This window comes from Bufo gargarizans, chromosome 1 (assembly GCF_014858855.1).
Source record: "Bufo gargarizans isolate SCDJY-AF-19 chromosome 1, ASM1485885v1, whole genome shotgun sequence".
In the NCBI taxonomy this organism is placed as follows: Eukaryota; Metazoa; Chordata; class Amphibia; order Anura; family Bufonidae; genus Bufo; species Bufo gargarizans.
The window spans coordinates 249247677-249272847 of NC_058080.1; the positions used below are offsets into that span (position 1 = coordinate 249247677).

Below are 25171 nucleotides of genomic sequence, written 5' to 3' on the forward strand. Positions count from 1 at the left end.
ATAATGCACCATGTCACAAAGCTCAAATCATTTCAAATTGGTTTCTTGAACATGACAATGAGTTCACTGTACTAAAATGGCCCCCACAGTCACCAGATCTCAACCCAATAGAGCATCTTTGGGATGTGGTGGAATGGGAGCTTCGTGCCCTGGATGTGCATCCCTCAAATCTCCATCAACTGCAAGATGCTATCCTATCAATATGGGCCAACATTTCTAAAGAATGCTATCAGTACCTTGTTGAATCAATGGCACGTAGAATAAGGGCAGTTCTGAAGGCAAAAGAGGGTCCAACACCGTATTAGTATGGTGTTCCTAATAATTCTTTAGGTGAGTGTATAAATATTCTCACCTTGCATAGCACTGAATAGGCCATCTGCGGATACACCCCTCTGATGAGAAATACTTTTCTCTTTAAACAAATATATATTTATTCACCAAGCCGACTTTATAATGACCCTTCCCCTGTTAGCCATCCACCTCTTTGGGCAGGTAGTTTTTGATCCATGCCATAAATTCCCCTATTGTCATATTTACTTAGGAATTATTCCTTTGCAAGTGGGGTTTGCAAGTGTAGTAGCCGGGGGGCTATTAACTTAATTTTCCCCCATCAGCTCCACCCCCCTCTTTCTTCTTTTTTCAGCCTTGTGCTGTATGGGCGAAACATAATGAGGCTGAGTTGATGACTGTTCCTGAATTGGTGGAAACAGCCCTTTAATCACAGCCCGTCGCCCGCTGGGCAGCTCTGGAGGCGCGGTGACGTCTTTACGTCACTGTAGCTGCGCTCTCCTTGGGCCGCTCCGGCATCGTGTGGCCAACTGCGCCTGCGCGCTGTGAGTACGCGGTACCTCCGTTGGCCTGATCATGTGACATGGTCCGGTCACGTGGGTCGGCGTCATACATGGCGCATGCGCTCTGACTGACGTCCCTCCCCTTCCTTCCATTTAAATACAGCGCGCCTGTACAGGGCTGTCAGGCGTGCGCTTGTGGTGGCTGGCATGGTGAACCTCCATGCCCACAACTCTGGACATCTGCGATACACAGTTCCAGCGATTATGTGAGTACCGGCTCTCATCCATCACTATATGTACAGTGTGAGCACTTAGACTCTAACGGCTTTCCGCCTTGTTTATGTGTCTTTTCAGGTGTATCATACCACATGCCTCACTCTGTCACCTCTCTACCTTACTCTGAGGGGCTCCTTATCATAATACCCCCATATGCTTGTTATAGGTAGACAGGTAGGAGCCATAACAGTAGGCCCCGTGTCTCCTGATGATTTATGGGGTCTCATGTTCATGAATAGCAGTCTTATGATATGTTAGAGTAATGAAACACGTTGGGACACGCTTACATACCACAGGACGCGCAATCAAATTGCGGTTGTTTATCTCTATACTAACATATTGCGGCATACGCAATTTAATTACGGTTACTATACCTTCCCTTGCCTTGAAATTTGGGGCTAGTCCCTGGTCACCCTGTGATAGGGTCACATAGGGACTCCTTAGCAGGGCAAGGTTCCGGATGGGGCCACCCCTTGCGGGGCACGGACCCCGTGTTATGTCACCAGGGCCAAATAGGTCAAGCAGGGTGGTACTAGGGTAAGTTTCTTCGTTGAGGCTACTCTAATACTAGGTCTGACTTAAATTTCGGATATCCGTTTACCCACGGGACATCTGATGAATGACCAGCCTGCTGCATGTGACCACCTCCTGTATTAACCCACTTTACGTGGTTAAACAAGTGAGGCCTTTCCCAGAACTGGTAAGACCATTCCATTTGACTCCCTTGGTTCTGATACCCTCCGTTGGGATCAGGACAAAGTGATTTTATGGTTTGTTCCCCTGTAAGCCTCTGTGACAGTTGTCACCAGCCTAGGGAGGACGACACCTAGGGAGGACAACCATTGCGGCACACTAATCAGGGATCCAAGTCTGTTTTTATGTGTTTTCATGTTTGTAAGGGGTCTTTTATTACCTGCCTAGGGAAAATTGACATATTAAAAGTTAAGTTTTATTTGTTACTGCTCCTCTTCTCTATTTGTACTCTTAATGAAAACCTGATCCATAGTGCTATGGACCTCAGATTGGGCTTAAGGTTCATCTTCGAACAAGAGAATGGCCCTAAACACACAGCCAAGACAACACAGGAGTAGGGACAACTTTGTGAATGTCCTTGAGTGGTCTAGCAAGAGCCCTGACTTTGACCCAATCAAACATCTCTGGAAAGACCTGAAATTGGCTGTCCACAGAGGGTCCCCATCCAACTTGACAGAGCTTGAGAGGATCTTTGAGAAGAATAGCAGAAAATCCCCTAAACCAGAAGTGAAAACCTTGTGACATCATACCCAAGAAGACTTGAGGATGTACAGTGAGGAACAGAAGTATTTGAACACCCTGCAATTTTGCAAGTTCTCCTACTTGGAGGGGAGGGGTCGGAAATTCACATTGTAGGTGCATTCCCACTCTGAGAGACAGAATTGATCTGTCAGGTTTAGGGGCTGTTGCTGAGCAACACGGAGTTTCAGCTCCCTCCAAAGATGTTCTATCGGATTTAGGTCTGGAGACTGGCTAGGCCACTCCAGAACCTTATTATGCTTCTTACGGAGCCACTTCTTGGTTATCTTGGCTGTGTGCTTCGGGTTTTTGTCATGTTGGAAGACTCAGCCACGACCCATCTTCAATGCTCTGGCTGAGGGAAGGAGGTTGTTGCTCAAAATCTCACAATACATGGCCCCATTATTCCTCTCCTTAATACTGTGCAGTCATCCTGTCCCCTTTGCAGAAAAGCACCCCAAAAGCATGATGTTACCACCCCCATGCTTCACAGTAGGGATGTGTTCTTGGGATGCAACTCATCCTTCTTTTTCCTCCAAACACGACGAGTGAAGTTTAGACCCAAAAGTACTACTTTGGTCTCATCTGACCACATGACTTTCTCCCATGCCTCCTCTGGATCATCCAGATGGTCATTGGCAAACTTCAGATGGGCCTGGACACGTGATGACTTGAGCAGGGGAACCTTCCGTGCAATGCATGATTTGAAACCATGATGGTGTAGTGTTCTACCGACAGTGACCTTTGAAACTGTGGTCCCAACTCTCTTCATGTCATTAACCAGCTCCTCCCTTGTAGTTCTGGGCTGATTCCTCATCTTTCTTATCACCAGTGATACCCAACGAGGTGAGATCTTGCATGGAGCCCCAGTCCGATGGAGACTGACAGTCATCTTTAGCCTCTTCCATTTTCTAACAATTGCTCCAACAGTTGATCTATTTTCACCAAGCTGCTTGGCAATTGCCCTGTAGACCTTTCCAGCCTTTTGGAGGTCCACAATTTTGTCTCTGGTGTCTTTTGACAGATTTTTGGTCTTGCCGATGGTAGTAGTTGGCGTCTGGCTGACTGTAGGGTGGACAGGTGTCTTTAAAGAGCTCAGACAGGTGCTGCTAAGTTAGCTTAATGAGTGGAGTAGAGGTGGACTTTTTAAAGGCACAGTAACAGGTCTTTGAGAGCCAGAATTCTTGCTGTTGGGTCATACATGCTTAGGTGTCATAATAATAAGATGCTGTCCATTGGAGTGTCATAATAATATGCACATTAGCAGTTGACCTGTCTACTGACTATGATTTCAACTTCAACAGTATAGTAGTCACATAGCAATCATTATATTAAAATGTCTGCAGAAATTATTATTAGAATTATTTATTTTAAAATGCCATTCCAGGGTGATGTTTCTCTCTCTCTCTTTCTCACTCTCTATTCTACCCAAATGAATCTGAAAAAAAATCATTTTCAAAAATGTAGGTCAAATTTTGATTCCAATGAATTGATTAACCCATCTTTAGTTGTAATGTAGGTTTTCTTGGGGGTTCACAGCAAAATCTTGGAGACAATTGTGTATGGAGTAGACAAGAGAAGATCAAAGACTTTTGTATGGGGATTTATCAGGAAATTATGGCAGAAATGTACATTATGGAGGGAAAAATTGTAGATGGTGACTTTATATCATTGATAGTATTTTTAACTGAATTTGCTGGGCTATAAGTAGCCAGTATAGGCAAGGTGTGAGATGACACTCTCAGGGCTGAGGAAAATGCAGATACAAGGAATGTTTTTGAGGTGGAGATGGAGGAGGCCGTAAGATCTTGAGTGTGTGTGGTTTAAAGAACAGGGAATAATCAAATGTTATCCCAAGGCAGCAGACTTACGACGCTGGGCAAAGTGTGGAGCTATTAACTGTGATTGGTAGGTCTGGTAGATGGGCTGAGTTAGATGAAGAAAAGATAACTTTAGTTTTCTACATGTTGAATTTTAAAAAGTGGGAGGAACAGTAGGACATCATACGAGTAGCTGAAGAAATTTGATGTGTTCCAAAAATGTTTGATTTTATGTTAATAAGAATGATTGGATAATCTGATAAACTTAATGTACTGTGAACATGTATAATGTGCATTTGTATAAAAATTTAACCAATTTTCCTGGCAGAAGAAAGAATAGATGACAATGAATTGGTGTCACATGGTGAATTGGATGAATACTCAGACAAAGTAAATGATCATAAAGACAATGAAGAGTCACTGGTAGTTGCTTTCATTGAGGACGATGCATACATTGTATTTGAACCCAGTGTGAAGCATAAACAAAGGGGTCAACCACCTTTTATTTCTCATAAGTCAACATCTCCTGAGGCTGCTTCAAATTCCACAACAGAAAGTGGTGCATCCTACATTGCTCAAGGTAACACCGACATGGGTTCTTATAAATGCATATCTTGTTTTTCAATCTATCAAGATATTAAAATATCATTAAAGTCCTTGGTACAGTGGAAACATTTAGAAAACTATAAAATAAATAAAAGATTTATGTAGCTCAAAAGTCTAATTGAAAAGGCTATAAAGACAAAAACATAAAATCCAAACTCTAGTCCTTTTAATCTCATTACTTTTAAATTAGGTTTTCCAAGCTTTATACTGATCATTAAAGGGGTTTCCAGGATTTTATATATTGATGACCTTTACATGCAGGCCCCTCTTGAACTCTTTTATTGAGTTCACCATCACAACAGAGTTCTATAATCTCAACAGTTCTAGACCAGTTTTAATTATTTAGAATGTTTTGTGGATTTGACATATATACTTTGCTAATGTAACAGGACAACATTATTTATTATAAAGTGCCATCAACTCCAGGTTGCTGTACATATGAAAAGGGGTTTACATACAGTACATAATATAATACAAGTACAATAAACATAAACCAACTGACAGAATGGTACAATGAGAGAGAGGACCCTGTCCTCAGGAACTTTCTCACAAGGGATAACACACTACATGGAAGAGACAGAAGATGAGGGTAGAATCAATGCTCTCATCTCTAGTTAAAAGCTGACTCACAGAGCTCAGAGACAATGGTGAGGTGTATTTTGAGGCAGAACCATAGTTAGGGACAGGCTAAAGTCAGGGCAGGCATAGTAAATACAACACAATAGACAGTGAAAGGTCAGGACAGGATCTAAAAGGTCAGAATCCGGATATCAGGCAGAGATTGATAAATGGCAGGCAAACAGATTCAGCATACCTTTGCAGGAATTAGCCAGCTAGAAAACCTATTGCTCTGGCAATCTCCCAGTGGGGAAGGTACCTAAAGCAGCCCAGGGTTGCCAGCCCTTGGCTGGTGAAAATTAGGACACACTCATTGGCCCTTTAATAGCTGGGAGGAGCTTGCACACACACATTATGGGCAGAAGGAAGAAGCCTAGCTGGAAAGCGAAATGGCTTCAGTGGTGTTGTGTTCCTTGTGGCCACCTCCCTTCTGAAGCCAGTCATTGGCTTGAGTGGTGCAAGTGACCATGTCCATGGCCAGCTGGATGTAAACAGCATGGGGACCAAAAGATGGAGACAACAGGGGCAGTGCAGAGGACGAGAGGGGCACAGAGCAAGTAAGTATGCATCTTCTGTTTCTGGGGACAGGCTGTGGACACTTGATGAAAAATTATTATTACTGGAAAAACCCTGACTGAAAAGCTGATTTGGAGACCATTCCTTGGCAGTCACCCCTTTGCATATAAGAGCAGAAATAGGTGCAGTTAGAGTGAATAAAAGAGGAATAAACTGCCTGAAGTAGATGGCAAAGCCCAAGAATCACTGGATAGCACACATACCAATCCAAAACAGCAGACAACTTCTCTGGATCCATCTCTAAGCCTCGGTCAGATATGATATGTATGCCAGGAAGGACAGAGAATGTTTTTCAAAGACACACTTTTCAAACTTAGTATAAAATCATAAAATCAATACATGTTTCTGGTATGAGATCAGATCAGTTGAAAAGACCAGTATGTTGTCTAAATAGACTGCCATGCAGGTATAGATTTTCCAAAATACCAGATTCTCCCAGGAAAATGCAGTGCAGTGTTTTACCTGATGAAGGGGAGAGATTCCCCGAAACGCGTTGTATATCTGCAATAAAAAAGGGAAGGGAAGAGGTGGCTGATGTGATACGGCCTGGTTCCTCAAAGACCTTGTAAAAGGTAGATACTCCTGTAGGTTGCTGGTCAGAGGATCATTTCTTTCCCAGAGTGGCGTGGTCCTGCAACATGACAGTAAAAAGACCAGGAAGGCTACTTTGGACCGGTTGGTGGGGAACTGACGAACCTGCAGCTTGAAGTGCATAGTACACTGGTTGAAAAACCTTTGGCATAACTTGAGTTCCCCTTCATAGTGAGGAGGATGTGGCAGATATACACTGGGGCTGCCAGAGTCTGCAACTGTTGGAGGTGGTGATGTATTAGCCGCAGTAGTACTGTAGTGCTTATGGTCAAAGTATCCAAGCAGTCAGAAATATTATATAAGTAGTGTAGAAGTCGATCCTATAGTAGTTTAGTGATCTGCTCCTTGCACACTTCAGGCAGACCCAGCTTTAGTGGTCCAGTGAGTTCCATAATCTTAGCAAACTGTTACAGCAGTGACTGTGGAACCACTGCCTCAATCAACACATTTGGCTTTGGGATAAACCTAAGGGTGTATCCTTCCAGCACCATGGTATTAACCTATACAGGGATCTAGACTTCCATGCAAGGGAGCACCAGGCTGATTTCTCCTGGAGTAGTCTCTGTGTGGTTGATAGCTGACCCACGGGAGTCATAGACACTTGTGCAAACCACCGAGTTGTCAGGCAAATCTATAGTCAGGAATAGGCTGAGGTCAATCCAGGCATGGTATGAGCAATACAATTGACAGTCTGAGGTTAGGGCAGATAGGAAGGGTCAATGCGAAGAATCTGCATATCAGGCACACGTAGGTATAGGGGCAGACAGATACAGCACACCTTTCTTAAAAAGAGCAAGCTAGAAAACCTATTGCTTAGTCACTCTCAAACTAAGGGTGTCTAAAGTACCCCAGGATTGCCATTGGATGGTGAAATTAGGACACACATGCACTGGCCCTTTAGGAGCTGGAGGGAGCGCATGCCCTATAGTCAGAAGGAAGAGACCTAGCTGGCAAGCACGAGCAGCAGCCTGCCAGACATAAGGGAGAAGAGGACTCTGGAGGCTGAACCTCCTGGAAGAAACTTGCAGGAGGCCTGCTGATCTGAACAATCAAAGGGTAAGTGGCACAGTGCCTGCCTGAGACAGAGGAGCAGCTGCGGTCTGCAAACATATCAGACAGCTTTTGATCAGTGCCGTACAGAGTGATCTACTATGTGGATCCAGTAGACTTCTCTGTGTGCAATGTTTATTCAAATCTACGGGTGTCATAATATTATGTGCATGAGCAGTTGGCCTGTTACTTACAGTACTGCATAGCCATTCTAAGCTCACAGCCATCGCAAGTGCATTTCACCTACATTGAATACTACTTCAACAGTCTAATATTTACTTGTAAAAAAACGATAATTTAATTACTATCACTCTCAGCAGAAAAATATCTATGCTCCAAAAATAGTTGATTTTCTGTTACTAAGAATGATTGCATAATCTATTAAACTAAATGGACTGCAAACATTTAGAATGTGAATTTGTATGAAAATGTAACCACTTATACTTTTACAGAGGAAAGAAGAGACGACAATGAAGTAATGTCACATGGTGAACTGGATGAGTTCTCTGGAAATTATCATAAAGACGATGAAGAATCATTGATAGTTGCTTCCATTGAGGACGATGCATACATTGTATTTGAACCCATTGTGAAGAATAAACAAAGGGGGCAACCACCTTTTATTTCTCATAAGTCAGCCTCTCCAGAGGCTGCATCAAATTCTACAACAGAAAGTGGTGCATCATACATTGCTCAAGGTAACAGTGACATAGTATCTTATAAATGCATAGCTTATTTATCAAACTATCTAGAGGAAATGCATTGCTTGTTAAAATATTTTGGTTCAGTAGAAACATTCTGAAAATTCGAAGATTTATGTAGCTCAAAAGTCTAATTGAAAATACTATAAAGACGAAATAATAAAGTCCTAACTCTAGCATGCTCATCTCATGGCCATTGCAACTAAATTTGAATGAGGTTTTCCAAACTTTATGCATATCCTTAAAGAGTTTCTCAGGACTGCTCTTCTTGAACTCACTGCTTTTGCCATAAAGAATCCTCTTCTATGTTTGTGTACAATCATTCTTTCCTTTAGATACAGAGGATGTCCTCTCGTCACAGTCACAGTCCTGGGGATAAATAGATGATGGGAGAGATCACTGTACTGACCCCTGATATATGTATACACAGTTATTAGATCTCCCCTCAGTTATCTTTTTTTCCCTAGAATAAATAACCCTAATTTTGATAGTCTTTCTGGATACCGTAGTGCACCTATTCAACTTATTACTTTAGTTGCCCTCTTCTAAACCCTCTCTTGCTCTATTGCAGTATGTCTTTCTTGTGTATCAGAGCCCAGAATGGTACTTAGTACTATATAGGGGGTCTGACTAGTGATTTGTAACGTGTCAGAACTATGTTCTTGAGACATGCATCTATGACCCTTTTGATATACCCCATAATTTTATTGGCCTTGGCAGCAGCTGCCTGACACTGGTTACTAAAGCTAAAGGCTAATCCTGTGGAACTGATCCTGTCATTATAGAGTCCTTAAATATCAGAAATAAGAGTTTGTCTATAACATTACTTAATTATCTTACTATGTGAGGGTGTATGCCACCTGGACCTGGTGATTTGTCTATTTTCATCTTTTTAAGAAACTGCTGTACTTCTTCCTGTATCAGGCCACATTCATCTTGCACTGCATTTTCCTCAGTGAATAAAGTAGAAAAAATATATTTTTTTAACTTTTACCATTTATATATGTGAAGAACATTTTAGAGTATTTGAAGAATATTTTGCATAACTTGGATATAATTCAAGTATAAGCCAACTATAAGCCAAAGGGAAATAAAGTCCTGTCTGTAGCTTTTTTTTTAATCTCATAGCCATTATAAGGGCATTTCTAGATATTATCCTGGTTTTAAAGATAGACCACTAATGTTTGACAATTGGAAATCAGACCCACAGTACCCCCTGGGATCAAGCCGTTTGAAGTGCATTCTACAGATATAGGGGGTCTAAGGCATCTACTGATTATATAAGCTAAAGATAAGTTAATAAAAGCAGTGTGTGTATAACTTTTTCGAAAGCTATATAAAACATTATTTTTGCTTATCTGGTTTTCATTTTCTGAATATAGCCCTGGTAATTATAGTTTGAATTGATAATTTGGGGTTGTCAAAATGTATAAAATCAGATGTGGAAACTGTTCCAGGCAATTTTCTGTTAAATATAAATACAAATTAAGATAAGGTTGATCAAGTTTCCAATACTGTAAATACATTTTATGCTCTCTCAATCAGACATATTCTTCAAGTGACATTGTGGGGGTCTGGGTGCAGGGCCTCCTACTGATTGTAAACCATTTATGTGGAGAGATGCTTAACTGGGCCACCTCTCCATAAAAATTACATTTAATACATGTAATACATGTCTATGGCCACAAATAACGGATCTGTTTTGTTCTGTTAAAAAAGTCCAAACGACATCCTGTTTACATCTACAGAGCTGTGTGAGGGTTCATTTTTTGCAAGGTGGTCTGTAGTTTTTATTGATACAATTTTTTTGGAAGGAGAAGTGACCAAAAAAAATGCAAATTGGATATTTAGATTTAATTTTCTGTTGCGGCATTCGGGATAAATACATTTGCAGTATATTTTAGTAGTAAGGGCATTTTGGGACATGTACATACCTATGACTTTTATTTTTTGTTATTATTGAAAATGGGGGGTGATTAGAATGTTTATATTTTTAAAACTGCCACATGGTGTTGCCCTTTGGGTCCTGGAAGTACAGTGATCCCGAGGAGAAGCCTTTCAGATGTATTTTATCGTGGAATGCTTTCTGAAAAGTACACTGGCTTGCAGAGGGTACTGGCTAAGTTCCGAGTTAAGACCGGCTGCCCTGTAAGGGAATTAGGGATAGGGAAGCTGGTCATTAATTCTAACACCCTGAGTCTCTCTGAAGAGACTGCAGTTCCTATGTTTGTCTGCCACCTTCTGATAACAGCAATTGGATACAAAAAAGTTAAAAAAAAATTACAAAATGACCCATTCACCATTTTTCATTTCTCTTACCTAAAAACAATTGAATAAAATTTGATCAAAAAGTCACACACACTCCAAATAGGTATCAGTAAAAACTACAGATTGTAGCGCAAAACATAAGAGCCCACAAAGCTCAACAGACATACTGTAACTTTAAAAAACAGAAAAAAACTACACATCTGTGGTATTGTTGTAATTATACTGACCCAGAGAATGAAGGACACTGTTTCGTTTTTCCGCATAAAGAATGCTGTAGAGACAAAACCCATAAAACTATGACTGAATTTAGCTTTTTTTCCAATTCCACCCCAACAGGAATTTTTTTACTGCTTCCCACTACATTGCATGTCATATTACATTTTGGCATTAAGAAAGTACAACTTGTGTTACAGAAAACAAGCCCTCATACGGCTATGTGAATGGAAAAATAAAAAAGTTATGACTCAGGGAAAATAGGGCAGAAAATGAAGACGTGAAAATGAAAAAATATAGACCACTTAGAAAAGTGCCGTGGCTCCTAACTATGCCTTATATGTTTAATGTGCATACTTATTTTTTTACTAAAGTTGTTGCATAGAATAGTGTAGTCTGCTACGCTATTCTATAATGTTTTCTTATGCAGTGTATTGACAAATACACTGATGAGTAGAGATGTCCCGAACTATTCGCCGGCGAACATAACTTGTTCGCGTTTGCCGCAGCGGGCGAACATATGCGATGTTTGGTCCACCCCCTATACATCATCATTGAATAAACTTTGACCCTGTACCTCACAGTCAGCAGACACATTCCAGCCAATCAGCAGCAGACCCTTCCTCCCAGACCCTCCCACCTCCTGGACAGCATCCATTTTAGATTCATTCGGAAGCTGCTTTCTTAGTGAGAGGAGGGACAGTGTAGCTGCTGCTGATTTAATAGGGAAATCGATAGCTAGGCAAGTGTATTTAGTGTCCACTGCAGTCCTGAAAGACTCATCTGATCTCTGCTGTAAGGACAGCACCCTTCCTGTGTAATCAAATTGCAGTTGCCTGCCTGCCAGTGTGTGTGTCAGGCTCACAGCCCTGCAAGTGCATAGTGTCACCAGCACAACTCATATCTGGTGTCACATTCGATTACATTTAAAGAAAAACGACAATTTTGACTGTAAATAACTAGCAGTCAGTTACACACGTGTTTGTGTGTTTAAGGTCCAGTGCATAGTGTCACTTCAGCGCAACTCATATCTGGTGTCGCATTCAATTTCATTTAAAGAAAAATCTATTTTGACTGAATAAATAGCAGTCAGTTACACACGTGTTTGTGTGTTTAAGGCCCAGTGCAGCGCATAGTGTCACTTCAGTGCCATTCATATTTGGTGTCACATTCGATTCCATTTAAAGAAAAACAACAATTTTGACTGAATAAATAGCAGTCAGTTACACACGTGTATGTGTGTTTAAGGCCCAGTGCAGTGCATAGTGTCACTTCAGCGCCATTCATATCTGGTGTCACATTCGATTCCATTTAAAGAAAAAAAACAATTTTGACTGAATAACTAGCAGTCAGTTGCAAACGTGTTTGTGTGTTTAAGGCCCAGTGCAGTGCATAGTGTCACTTCAGCGCAACTCATATCTTGTGTCACAGTAGCTTGCATACATAGTACAACTTAACTAATCTAAAAAATGACAGGCAGAGGCAGGCCACCCCGCAGGGGCAGTCGTGGTCGTGGTGCTGTGATTCCCTTTGGCCCTAGATTAATGCCCAGTGTTCAGAGGCCACGTACCCTGAACTTGAAAAGTTCTGAGGACATAGTTGACTAGCTTACACAGGACACCCAATCTTCTCCAGCTTTCGCTCGGAACCTTGACGCACCATCCTCCTCCAGCTCAGCTTCGGGCACCTCTCAAGTTACCACTCGCCCGCCTGCCGCCACCACCAACACTAGCACCACAGCTGCTTCACTTGATCTGTCAAAGGAGTTATTTACACATCAGTTGGAAGAAATGAGTGATGTGCAACCATTATTGCCAGAGGATGTAGATAACAGTGATATGTCTCAGTCAGGCAGCATTACACACATGGACGTACGGTGTGATGATGATGATGTTGTACCCGCTGCTGCTTCCTTTGCTGAGTTGTCAGATACAAGTGAAGCGGTTGATGATGACTATGTGTCCGTGGATGTCACGTGGGTGCCCGCTCGAAGGGAAGAAGAACAGGGGGAAAGTTCAGATGGGGAGACAGAGAGGAGGAGGAGACAAGTTGGAAGAAGGGGGAGGTCGTCGCAAGGAGCTAGTGGCACAGTCAGACAGCATGTATCAGCACGCGGGGTCAGCCAGACAGCACGCCAATCAATGCATGCTGTTGCCACCACCAGAATGCCGTCATTGCAAAGCTCAGCAGTGTGGCATTTTCTTTGTGTGTCTGCCTCTGATAACAGTGATGCCATTTGAAACCTGTGCCAAAAGAAACGGAGTCGTGGGAAGTCCAACACCCACCTAGGTACAACTGCTTTGCGAAGGCACATGATCTCACATCACAAACGCCTATGGGATCAACACATGAGTAAAAGCAGCACACAAATTTAAAGCCACCATCCTCCTCCTGGTCCAGCATCTTCAGCCACGTCAACCACTGCTGTCCTCCTTGCCCCCTCTCAACCAACCGCCACTCCGCCATTCGCCTTTAGCAGTTCCTGCTCATCTGCCCACAGTCAGGTGTCTGTCAAGGACATGTTTGAGCGTAAGAAGCCAATGTCACAAAGTCACCCCCTTGCCCGGCGTCTGACAGCTGGCTTGTCTGAACTCTTAGCCCGCCAGATTTTACCATACCCGGCCGAAATTTCTTTGCACAAAAGGCAATCCCCAACCTGTACTCGATTGTGCAAAAGGAAGTCATGACATGTCTGGCACACAGTGTTGGGGCAAGGGTCCATCTGACTACTGATACATGGTCTGCAAAAAGCGCGGTCAGGGCAGGTATATCACCTACATTGCGCATTGGGTAAACCTGCTCACGGCTGCCAAGCATGGAATGCGTGGCTCTGCAGAGGAGTTGGTGACACCCCCACGACTTGCAGGCATGCCTGCTGCCATCTCCTCTACTTCTCCTACTCCATCCTCTTCCATAATCTCCTCGGCTGAGTCCTCTTCTGCTGCTGCGTCTTGCTCCACATCAACGGCACCCCCCAGCTCCCCAGGGGCTATTCCACATCCCGGATACAACAGTGTCACGCCGTCTAGGGGTTGACTTGCCTGAAAGCAGAGAGTCACACCAGACCAGCACTCCTGTCCGCCCTGAACGCACAGGTGGATCAGTGGCTGACCCCACACCAACTGGAGATCGGCAAGGTGGTGTGTGACAATGGAAGCAATTTGTTGGCGGCATTGAATTTGGGCAAGTTGACACATGTGCCGTGCATGGCACATGTGTGTAATCTGATCATACAACGCTTTGTGCGTAAGTACCCAGGCTTACAGGACATCCTCAAGCAGGCCAGGAAGGTGTGTGTCCTTTGCAGGCATTCCTACATGGCCATGGCGCACTTTTCAGACATTCAGCGCCGAAACAGCATGCCAGTGAGGCGCTTGATTTGCGACAGCCCGACACGTTGGAATTCAACATTCCTAATGTTCGACCGCCTGCTCCAACAAGAAAAAGCCGTCAACGAGTATTTGTATGACGGGGGTGCTAGGAAAGCCTCTGCGGAGCTGGGAATTTTTTTGCCATGTTACTGGAGCGCTCATGCGCAATGCCTGTAGACTCATGCATCCTTTTGAGGAGGTGACAAACCTAGTCAGTCGCACCGAAGGCACCATCAGCAACATCATCCCATTTGTTTTCTTCCTGGAGCGTGCCCTGCGAAGAGTGCTGGATCAGGCCGTAGATGAGCGTGAAGAGGAAGAGGAAGAGTTGTGGTCACCATTATGACCACCAGAAACAGCCTTATCAGCATCAGCTTGCTGGACCTGCGGCAACGCTGGAAGAGGAGTCTGAGGAAGAGGAGTCAGAGGAGGAATGTGGCTTTGAGGAGGAGGACCAACCACAGCAGGCATCCCAGGGTGCTCATTGTCACCTATCTGGTACCCATGGTGTTGTACGTGGCTGGGGGGAAGAACAGACCTTCAGTGAGATCAGTGAGGACGAGGAACGGGACATGAGGAGCTTGGCATCCAACCTTGTGCAAATGGGGTCTTTCATGCTGTCATGCCTGTTGAGGGACCCTCGTATAAAAAGACTGAAGGAGAACGACCTGTACTGGGTGGCCACGCTACTAGACCCCCGGTATAAGCAAAAAGTGCCTGAAATGTTACCGAATTACCGGAAGTTGGAAAGGATGCAGCAGTTCCAAAATAAATTAAAAAGTATGCTTTACACAGCGTATAAGGGTGATGTCACAGCACAACGGGAATCTAACAGGGGAAGAGGTGAAAGTAATCCTCCTCCTACCACGACCACGCCGGCAAGGACAGGACGCTTTACAGACGTGTTGGTGATGGAGGACATGCAGAGCTTTTTAAGTCCTATGCATCACCACAGCCCTTCGGGGTCCACCCTCAGAGAACGACTTGACCGACTGCCTTAACTGCAGATATCGACACTCTGAGGAGCGATGAACCCCTTGGCTACTGGGTGTGCAGGCTTGACCTGTGGCCTGAGCTATCCCAATTTGCAATAAAACTTCTGGCCTGCCCCGCTTCAAGTGTCCTGTCAGAAAGGACCTTCAGTGCAGCAGGAGGTGTTGTCACTGAGAAGAGAAGTCACCTAGGTCAAAAAAGTCTAGATTACCTCACCTTTATTAAGATGAATGAGGCATTGATCCCGAAGGGACAGACAGTGGGCGATACATTTGACTAAAAAAGTCCTGATGACTGAGATGAGCTGCCTTGGTCCTCACGCTGCTGTATTTTATCTCTGAATGCCGGATGACTTGCGTGACTTATCCGCCACTAACTAGGGTTCAAGCCACAATGTTTTAGGGCACTTTCTGCCTGGGAAACATCAATTTTTCTGGCCGCTGCTACAGCAGCGGCTGCAACAATACCTAGTTTTTCAGGCATGTGTACATGCCTAATTTTTCTGGCCTCCGATGCTGCACTGTGGCTTCAAAAACCAAACAAAAAAAAAGGCACATACATGTGTCAATTCCCCTTCGTGAACGTTACCTTATTGTGGTGAAGAGGCTTGTGTATCACAATGATGCGACCACCTCTATGAGTGTGTTGGCAATGGCAATGTTGGCACACCCTAGATGATAAGGTCGTTGCTTCATTGTGAACAGACCAAAAGCGATCAGCTGGATAATTTTGCATAGAAAAAACATTAATTTTCTTTGTGATTATCAAAGGTGATTATTAAAGCCTAATAGGCCAACAATGGGCCCACACTGCAGAATCATTGTTTTCTGGGTCACTTAACTGTCACTGAACTACCTCAGCACGGCCATAGGCTTTGAAAAAACCCCATCGCCTGCAATATCTCAAATGTGCGCACGAGCAGTCATCACTACACCAAGATTGACGCATAGAGGAATACAATTTATGTCATGAGTGTGTCAACTATTGACAACTCCCCTGATAGGGGACGTAACAGGGATTTAACTGATAGGAATAGTACTACTTAACACACCACACATATTAGGATTGCACAGTACATTACACAGCGCACGCGCAGTGCCCCAAATTGGGATTAAGAGGACCTACCAAGCATCTTTTTTCATCTCCCGGTTCCTAAAATCGATGCCATATACACGTCCCCTGATAAGGGACGTAACAGGAATTAAACTGATAAGAATAGTACTACTTAACACGCCGCTCATATCTGGTGGCACATTCGATTGCACGCGCAGGGCCCCAAATTTGAAGTAGGAGGACCGACCAAGCATCTTTTTCCCTCTCCCGGTTCCTAAAATCGATGCCATATACACGTCCCCTGATAGGGGACGTAACAGGGATTAAACTGATAAGAATAGTACTACTTAACACGCCGCTCATATCTGGTGGCACATTCAATTGCACGCAGTGCCGCAAATTTGAAGTAGGAGGACCGACCAAGCATCTTTTTCCATATCCCGGTTCCTAAAATCGATGCCATATACACGTCCCCTGATAGAGGACGTAACAGGGATTAAACTGATAGGAATAGTACTATTTAACACACCTTATAATAATAATAATAATAATAATAATAATAATCATACTAGTGGACGTAACAGGGATTAAACTGATAGGAATAGTACTACTTAACACACCTTATAATAACGCAGAGAGAGGCAACGTAGAGAGAGGAGTCTGAAGAATAGGAGTCAGAGGAGGAAGGTGGCTTTGAGGAGGTGGAAGACCAAACACAGCAGGCGTCCCAGGGGGCTTGTTGTCACCTTTTGGGGACCCTTGGTGTTGTATGTGGCTCGGTGGAGGAAGAGACCTTCAATGACATCAGTGAGGACAAGGAACGGGGCATGGCTAGCTTGGTATCCAACCTTGTGCAAATGGGGAGTTTGCAGTTGTGCAAATGGACTGTTTGTGGTTGTTTGCGGTGCGTTAAACAGGGAGTTTGGTCTGTCACTGTGAAGCGGGCGTAACCGTTACACTACCTGATCGACACAACATCATACCTGATGTTTTAAAGCACGTTATTCCAAACAATTTAGGAATGTTAGGTGATTTATGCCCTTTATGGATTAAAACCCGACTCTGCGTTAACTACGTAATTTTCCATGGGAGTTTTGCCATGGATCCCCCTCCGGCATGCCACAGTCCAGGTGTTAGTCCCCTTGAAACAACTTTTCCAGAAAGAGTCCCTGTGGGTTTTAAAATTCGCCTGCCCATTAAAGTCAATGGCGGTTCACCCGGTTCGCCCGTTCGCGAACATTTGTGAAAATTTGCGTTCGCCATTTGCGAACGGAAAATTTTATGTTCGCGACATCTCTACTGATGAGCAAATGGGTAACAATGTATTGAACTTTCAGGCTGTAAATTCACTTTCAGGCTCCATATCTCACCATCCACTACAGCTTCGCACATGAGACTACCATCATTTTATAGACAATCATTTTGGCTATCTCATACATAAATTGGCCTTGTAACCATTTAGCATATTATTAGTTATGCAGATTCTTGTCATGTAACTGCATTGTTACTGTTTTACTCCTGGTGGTGGAACAATTTTTCTTTTTCTTCTTGTATACTACAAATTACAACCTGTTCTCACATTCCGTAATAGCTCAGTGTGTTTTTAGTGTTGATTTCCAAGCAAAATGTCACTGGTATGAATCCAGGAGCAGCCATGAAGAAAAGAGAAACGGCATCATTTAGCTCATCAATAGTGGTATCTCAGCCAAGAAAATTGCCAAACTGCATTATGTGAGTGCCATGAGAGTTGAAAAAATATGAACTAAAGTCCGTCCATCAATTCCAAAGCCAAGAGGTGGAGGTCCAGGCAAAATATCGCAGTCAACAAGTCGGCTTATCACAAGGTCTATTAGTTCTGGAGCTACAAACACGGCAGTGGAGGTGGCTCGTAAGCATCGTAATAGTGAGATCACAGACATCCATGCAAGCACTGTGCAATGCGCATTATACAAGTCTGGAAAGGTGGCCTGAAAAAGGGTTAAGAAGCTTTGACTTTAATATCGTCATAAGAAGCGTTGGCTCAAGCTTGCAAAAAAGTACGAACAGTGAACAGCAGAAGATTGTAAACTGGTGATTTTGAACAATGAGTAGTGTTGGGAGCGAATATTCGAATCGCGAATTTTAATTGCGAATATTGCCACTTTGAGAATTTGCAAAGATTTTGAATATAGTGGTGTATATTCGAATTCACGAATATTCTAGATTTTTTATCAGTAACCTCCCTTCTTGCTTGTGGGCCAATGAGAACGCTGCAATGTCTTTGTCTGAGCTTAGCAACATCTCTAGCAACCAATAGGAAAGTTGCCTACCCCTTTACTATATAGGAACCTCCCCAGCAGCCATTTTCTGTAGTTTTATGGAGTTCTGAGAGAGACAGCAGTGTCATTGCTGTGCTCTGTGCTTTACTGTTTAATTACATTAGATAGCTTATATACACTCACCTAAAGAATTATTAGGAACACCATACTAATACGGTGTTGGACCCCCTTTTGTCTTCAGAACTGCCTTAATTCTACGTGGCATTGATTCAACAAGGTGCTGATAGCATTCTTTAGAAATGTTGGCCCATATTGATAGGATAGCATCTTGCAGTTGATGGAGATTTTAGGGATGCACATCCAGGGCACCAAGCTCCTGTTCCACCACATCCCAAAGATGCTCTATTGGGTTGAGATCTGGTGACTGTGGGGGTCATTTTAGTACAGCGAACTCATTGTCATGTTCAAGAAACCAATTTGAAATGATTCGAGCTTTGTGACTTGGTGCATTATCCGGCTGTTGTAGCCCATCCGCCTCAAGGTTGTGCGTGTTGTGGCTTCACAAATGCTTTGCTGCATACCTCGGTTGTAACGAGTGGTTATTTCAGTCAACGTTGCTCTTCTATCAGCTTGAATCAGTCGGCCCATTCTCCTCTGACCTCTAGCATCAACAAGGCATTTTCGCCCACAGGACTGCCGCATACTGGATGTTTTTCCCTTTTCACACCATTCTTTGTAAACCTTAGAAATGGTTGTGAGTGAAAATCCCAGTAACTGAGCAGATTGTGAAATACTCAGACCGGCCCGTCTGGCACCAACAACCATGCCACGCTCAAAATTGCTTAAATCACCTTTCTTTCCCATTCTGACATTCAGTTTGGAGTTCAGGAGATTGTCTTGACCAGGACCACAACCCTACAGGCATTGAAGCAACTGCCATGTGATTGGTTGACTAGATAATCGCATTAATGAGAAATAGAACAGGTGTTCCTAATAATTCTTTAGGTGAGTGTATATAATACAGATAGTTAGTGGGAGATAGTCAGTGTAGGTTAGATCAAGATATAGTGTAGCAGATTCTGCTGTCCATGAGAAAATAAAAATGGGGTAAAGCAACAATATATTGGAAATAAAAATTACTTTTTCATTTTCACAGCCATGTGTTTCTAAATTCTATGAAACTCTTGTTGGGTCAAAGCATTCACTTAATTCGTAGATTTTTTTCTTGAGAGGAGTAGTTTCCAAAATGGGGTCACTTTTTGGGGTTTTCTTTCTAGGGTTACCTCAGGGTCTCTTCAAATGAGACATGGCACCTGAAAACCATTCCAGCAAAATTTGCCCTCCGTTAACAATATGGCGCTTCTATCCTTCTGTGCCCTGCAGTGTGCCCTTACAGCAGTTCACAACCACATATGTGGTGTTTCTGTAAACTTCAGCATCAGGGTAATAAATATTGAGTTTTGTTTGGCTTGTTAACCCTTGCTGTGTTACAGGAAAAATTTATCAAAATGAAAAATCTGCACAAAAAAAATGAAATTTTCCCTCCATTTTGCTTTAATTCTTGTGGAACACCTAAAGGGTTAGCAAAGTTTGTAAAAATCTATTTTGAGGTCATTTATGGGTGGTTTTGTACTATATAAGCCCCAAAAAATGGCAAAAATCATATTTAGCATGGCTGGATTTTAACAAGGTTCCAAGTAGAGCTTCAACATGCAACAAGAAGAAATGGGAGTGAGACAAAAAATTTTTTTGCCTTTGCCATTACAACGTGTGACTACCTGACAGAAAATGACAATGAATCCACATCTTTGCACAGATTTGGCCTTTTAAAGGCATGTGGTCCTAAAATTTGGATCAGCTGAAAAACAGCCTGTTTCAGTTTAATCGTTATTTTCAATTAATTGAATGCTCAAAAAAAAAACTTTTTCTCACTCCCATTTCTTCTTGTTGCATGTTGAAGCTCTACTTGGAACCTTGTTAAGATCCAACAATGTAAAATATGATTTTTTTCCATTTTTCAAGTGGTCTTAAACTTTTGATCAGGACTGTATCTCACTCTCTATGTTACACTATGCCAAATTTGAAATAGGTTACCAGTAGATAATTATTTCCATGTAAATTGTATATAATATTATAGACATATATTCTATATTTATCAGGGTTTTCCTTTCCAGATTAAAAAGAGTGGTCCTCAATAAATAAAATAACCTTTAAGTTGTTGAATACATTTTTTAAAATTTCGTAATGACTATACACTTTAAGTTTGTGACATGTGGTCCTCAGCTTTAGGCCTCATGCACATGGCCGTTGCAATATGCGGGTACTGGCCGTGTGCTCCCCGCATAACGGATGCGGACCTATTTACTTGATCCGTGGTGTTTCTGTCCATGCCTCCACACCGCAATAAAATAAAACATGTTCTATTTTTTTGTGGTGCGGATGGATCACGGACCTATTTAAGTTAAATGGGTCTCGATCTGTCCCGGCCGCTGCACAGATGTTGCCCAAGCGTCTCTCTGTAATTTTGTTTTTTCTTCAGCAACAGACTGTCAGTCTCCCTGCCTCTATATGTCTCCAGCAGCCTCTCCTTCATCTCCTAACCCCCTCCCCTCTCCATGGACTTCTATGTAATCTGATCCTTCAGTGAGCAGGCAGGCCATCTTCATTGAAGGTAGATCTAAACAGTGAATTGAGAGTTAGTGGGGAGGGACAGGAGAGGAACCGAAAAAGAGAAGAAAAATGCATTTTTCTCTGATAAGATGTCTTACAAAGTGTGTGTTCATTTATTGAAAAAAAATAATAATGAAATGACAGTTACTCTTTAAAGGGAATCTGTCACATTGAACATGGTGTGTGAGCTTCAGGCAGCATATTATAGAGCAGTAGGGGCTGATATGACTGATATATAGTTTTGTTGGATCAGATTAAGTAGTACTTTATTCTTTTAAATTCCTTCTCATTATTGGCTTTGAAGTTAGTGATTGACAGCATGCCCTCTATGACATACAGAGATAGCCATCAATCACTGATAGGACCGCTTCTTTGACTTCAAAGTCTTGAATGAGCTGGAATTTAAATGAATGAATTACAAGATTTACTGAATCTTTTCCCATAAAACAATATATTAATCTGCTCAGTTTTACCTGCTTATAACATGCTGCCTGTAGCTTATATTGCATTTTCATGGTGACACGTTCCCTTTAAGATCACCTGCTACTTTTACAATTCATTGCAAAAAACAAACACAAATATTCCTATTAGTTTTATAAAGATCTATAATAAATTTTACTTTACATTTCAGCTGAGGGAATAGATGAAAGGCCTAGTACGCAGTTGTGTTGGGAAGGGTATGAGGACAATGAAGAAGACCCATATAGTTTAATTTATAATGATGATGATGAACTGTACATTGAGTTACCTTATGAAACTGCAGAAGAAGAGAACCCAAGAGAAAGAAAATCTTTTATTGTACACAGAGCTCCAGCCCCTGCACCACGCCCACAAACTACAGCTCCAGATATCGAAGACTCCTACATCTCACGAGGTAAACTAATTCTTATGAATTATGTGCAGCAGATATTTTTCCTTGCATATACAGAATTTTAATTAAAACATTTAGCTGATTAAAAATGTAATATATTTCTACACCCTTCATACAAAAAATTTGATGTTAAAGGGATTGTGCAGCGGATACTTATTGATGGCCTATCCTCAGGTCCCTAGTGGAGCAAGTGCATGGAATATGGAAGTGGTAGTAGCTCTTGCTGTAATATTTATTCAGAGTGGCAATCCTCACACCAATGCTCCTTAGGGCCAGGACAGTGATAGCAGGGCAGACCCTTTCTTGCCTGGAGGCACAATCTAATGTTGGGGCTCCTGCCTGATAGTAGTTGGGTGCCCTTGGGGTGGTGTTATGGGTTTGGTGTGGGTGCATGACAGAAGATGTAGGTGCATTGGGCGGTGTATGAGGCTAGAGCCAGTAACCAGGCCAATTGTAAAAAATAAACAAGTTTCTCTTTACTAAAGTGCAGAATAGCAATTGTAGTCCATCCAATGATATCAAGGCACAGTCCCAAGGCAGGTCACAGTGCAGTCTCTTACCAAAATCTCTATATAGGCAATCAGCAACAATTATGATAATAGAAGTAGCAATACCTGAGCTCCTTCTAAACACTTTGCAACCTTTCCAAGATGATCACAAGCATGCAAAACTCACAAAATATGGTAGGTGTCCCAGACTTAAAACCATCCACTCAGGGATTGTTCTCTCAGTAGGAATGATGCTTCTCATGGAGATAAACTAGCATTTGCCCTGAATGGCAGACTGAGCTAAAGCTAAAGTGGCTGACGCAATCCTGAATAGAAATCTCCACCCTCGGAGGGGAAAGCTAATTCTGAGCATAATTAAACAGTGCCACCGACAGACAGCTTTTGAGAATATGAGCAAAGTATAATAGAAAGCATGAACAGATTAAATAACATCATATCAAGAACAATTTCCAAGTTCCCTGTTCTGGGGTACTGCAATTCCTCTTCAATATTACACTGCATGTTGTCTCACTTTCAGAGGTGGTGCAGTGCAATTACAAATGCTCGTCCCATTAAAGTGAATGGTATCAGCATTTATAAATATACTTCAAAAATGACATGACCCAAAACTGTGTGTGAAGGAGCCCTTAGGTTAGGTTCACACAAAGGATTTTAATGGCATTTATGTGCACGTTTGCATTGTTAGTTTTTTCACACCTATGGTTTTTGGGGCTCTTGTGGTGCCTTCTCCTAGCTGTATCTCACTACTCCATAGTTTGATTGTTAGTCATTGCTCCTAGTTGTTACCACCTGCTAGACTTGGTGTATTGTACTTGCATGCATGCGATTATCTGGGATTTAAAGAGGTTGTCTGTAGGGATGAGCGAACCCGAACTGTATAGTTCGGGTTCGTACCGAATTTTGGGGTGTCCGTGACACAGACCCGAACCCGGATATTTTCGTAAAAGTCCGGGTTTGGGTTCGGTGTTCGTCGCTTTCTTGGCGCTTTTTACTAAATACTAGGCCTCAAATTTATATCCAGCTAAATCTGTCGTTACTGCTGTGGCTGGTCAAGTTATTTAGTGTCCGTCAAAGCACAGTTTTTGTTCTGGGTTGAAATACAATTCCCAATTTAGCAATTTCCTAATTTAGTGGTTTCTGCTGTATCAGGCCTACTTTAAATTTATAGCTAAATGGGTATATTAGATTCAAGGTGCAGATAGGGTCATTCTGAATAACTTCACACACACGCTACTGTGCATATCCCAGTCTAATTCTGTCAGTAAACCAAATTTATATCCAGCTAAATCTGTCGTTACTGCTGTGGCTGGTCAAGTTATTTAGTGTCCGTCAAAGCACATTTTTTGTTCTGGGTTGAAATACAATTCCCAATTTAGCAATTTCTTAATTTAGTGGTTTCTGCTGTATCAGAGCTATTTTAAATCTATCCCTAAAAGGGTATATCAGATTCAAGGTGCACATAGGGTCATTCTGAATAACTTCACACACACGCTACTGTGCATTTCCAAGTCTAATTCTGTCAGTAAACCTATACCTGTCACCCAGCGCCTAAATACTGGGCCTCAAATTTATATCCAGCTAAATCTGTCGTTACTGCTGTGGCTGGTCAAGTTATTTAGTGTCCGTCAAAGCACAGTTTTTGTTCTGGGTTGAAATACAATTCCCAATTTAGCAATTTCCTAATTTAGTGGTTTCTGCTGTATCAGAGCTATTTTAAATCTATCCCTAAAAGGGTATATCAGATTCAAGGTGCACATAGGGTCATTCTGAATAACTTCACACACACGCTACTGTGCATTTCCAAGTCTAATTCTGTCAGTAAACCTATACCTGTCACCCAGCGCCTAAATACTAGGCCTCAAATTTATATCCAGCTAAATCTGTCGTTACTGCTGTGGCTGGTCAAGTTATTTAGTGTCCGTCAAAGCACAGTTTTTGTTCTGGGTTGAAATACAATTCCCAATTTAGCAATTTCTTAATTTAGTGGTTTCTGCTGTATCAGAGCTATTTTAAATCTATCCCTAAAAGGGTATATCAGATTCAAGGTGCACATAGGGTCATTCTGAATAACTTCACACACACGCTACTGTGCATTTCCAAGTCTAATTCTGTCAGTAAACCTATACCTGTCACCCAGCGCCAAAATACTAGGCCTCAAATTTATATCCAGCTAAATCTGTCGTTACTGCTGTGGCGGGTCAAGTTATTTAGTGTCCGTCAAAGCACATTTTTTGTTCTGGGTTGAAATACAATTCTAAATTTAGCAATTTCCTAATTTAGTGGTTTCTGCTGTATCAGAGCTATTTTAAATCTATCCCTAAAAGGGTATATCAGATTCAAGGTGCACATAGGGTCATTCTGAATAACTTCACACACACGCTACTGTGCATTTCCAAGTCTAATTCTGTCAGTAAACCTATACCTGTCACCCAGCGCCTAAATACTAGGCCTCAAATTTATATCCAGCTAAATCTGTCGTTACTGCTGTGGCTGGTCAAGTTATTTAGTGTCCGTCAAAGCACATTTTTTGTTCTGGGTTGAAATACAATTCCCAATTTAGCAATTTCTTAATTTAGTGGTTTCTGCTGTATCAGAGCTATTTTAAATCTATCCCTAAAAGGGTATATCAGATTCAAGGTGCACATAGGGTCATTCTGAATAACT

The 25171-nt window shown here is 42.3% G+C and overlaps 1 protein-coding gene across 1 annotated transcript in view; it reads left to right on the forward strand.

Moving 5' to 3' along the window:
- The window catches only part of BANK1 (B cell scaffold protein with ankyrin repeats 1), a 265057-nt gene extending 242296 nt beyond the window's left edge, over positions 1 to 22761 (forward strand). Inside the window, exons 7-10 of the mRNA XM_044277573.1 lie at positions 4488 to 4739; positions 8053 to 8298; positions 21759 to 22001; positions 22484 to 22761. Of these exons, the coding sequence (XP_044133508.1) occupies positions 4488 to 4739; positions 8053 to 8298; positions 21759 to 22001; positions 22484 to 22761 (1019 nt within the window). The remainder of the gene's footprint in view (positions 1 to 4487; positions 4740 to 8052; positions 8299 to 21758; positions 22002 to 22483) is intronic.
- Positions 22762 to 25171: the final 2410 nt, after the last annotated feature.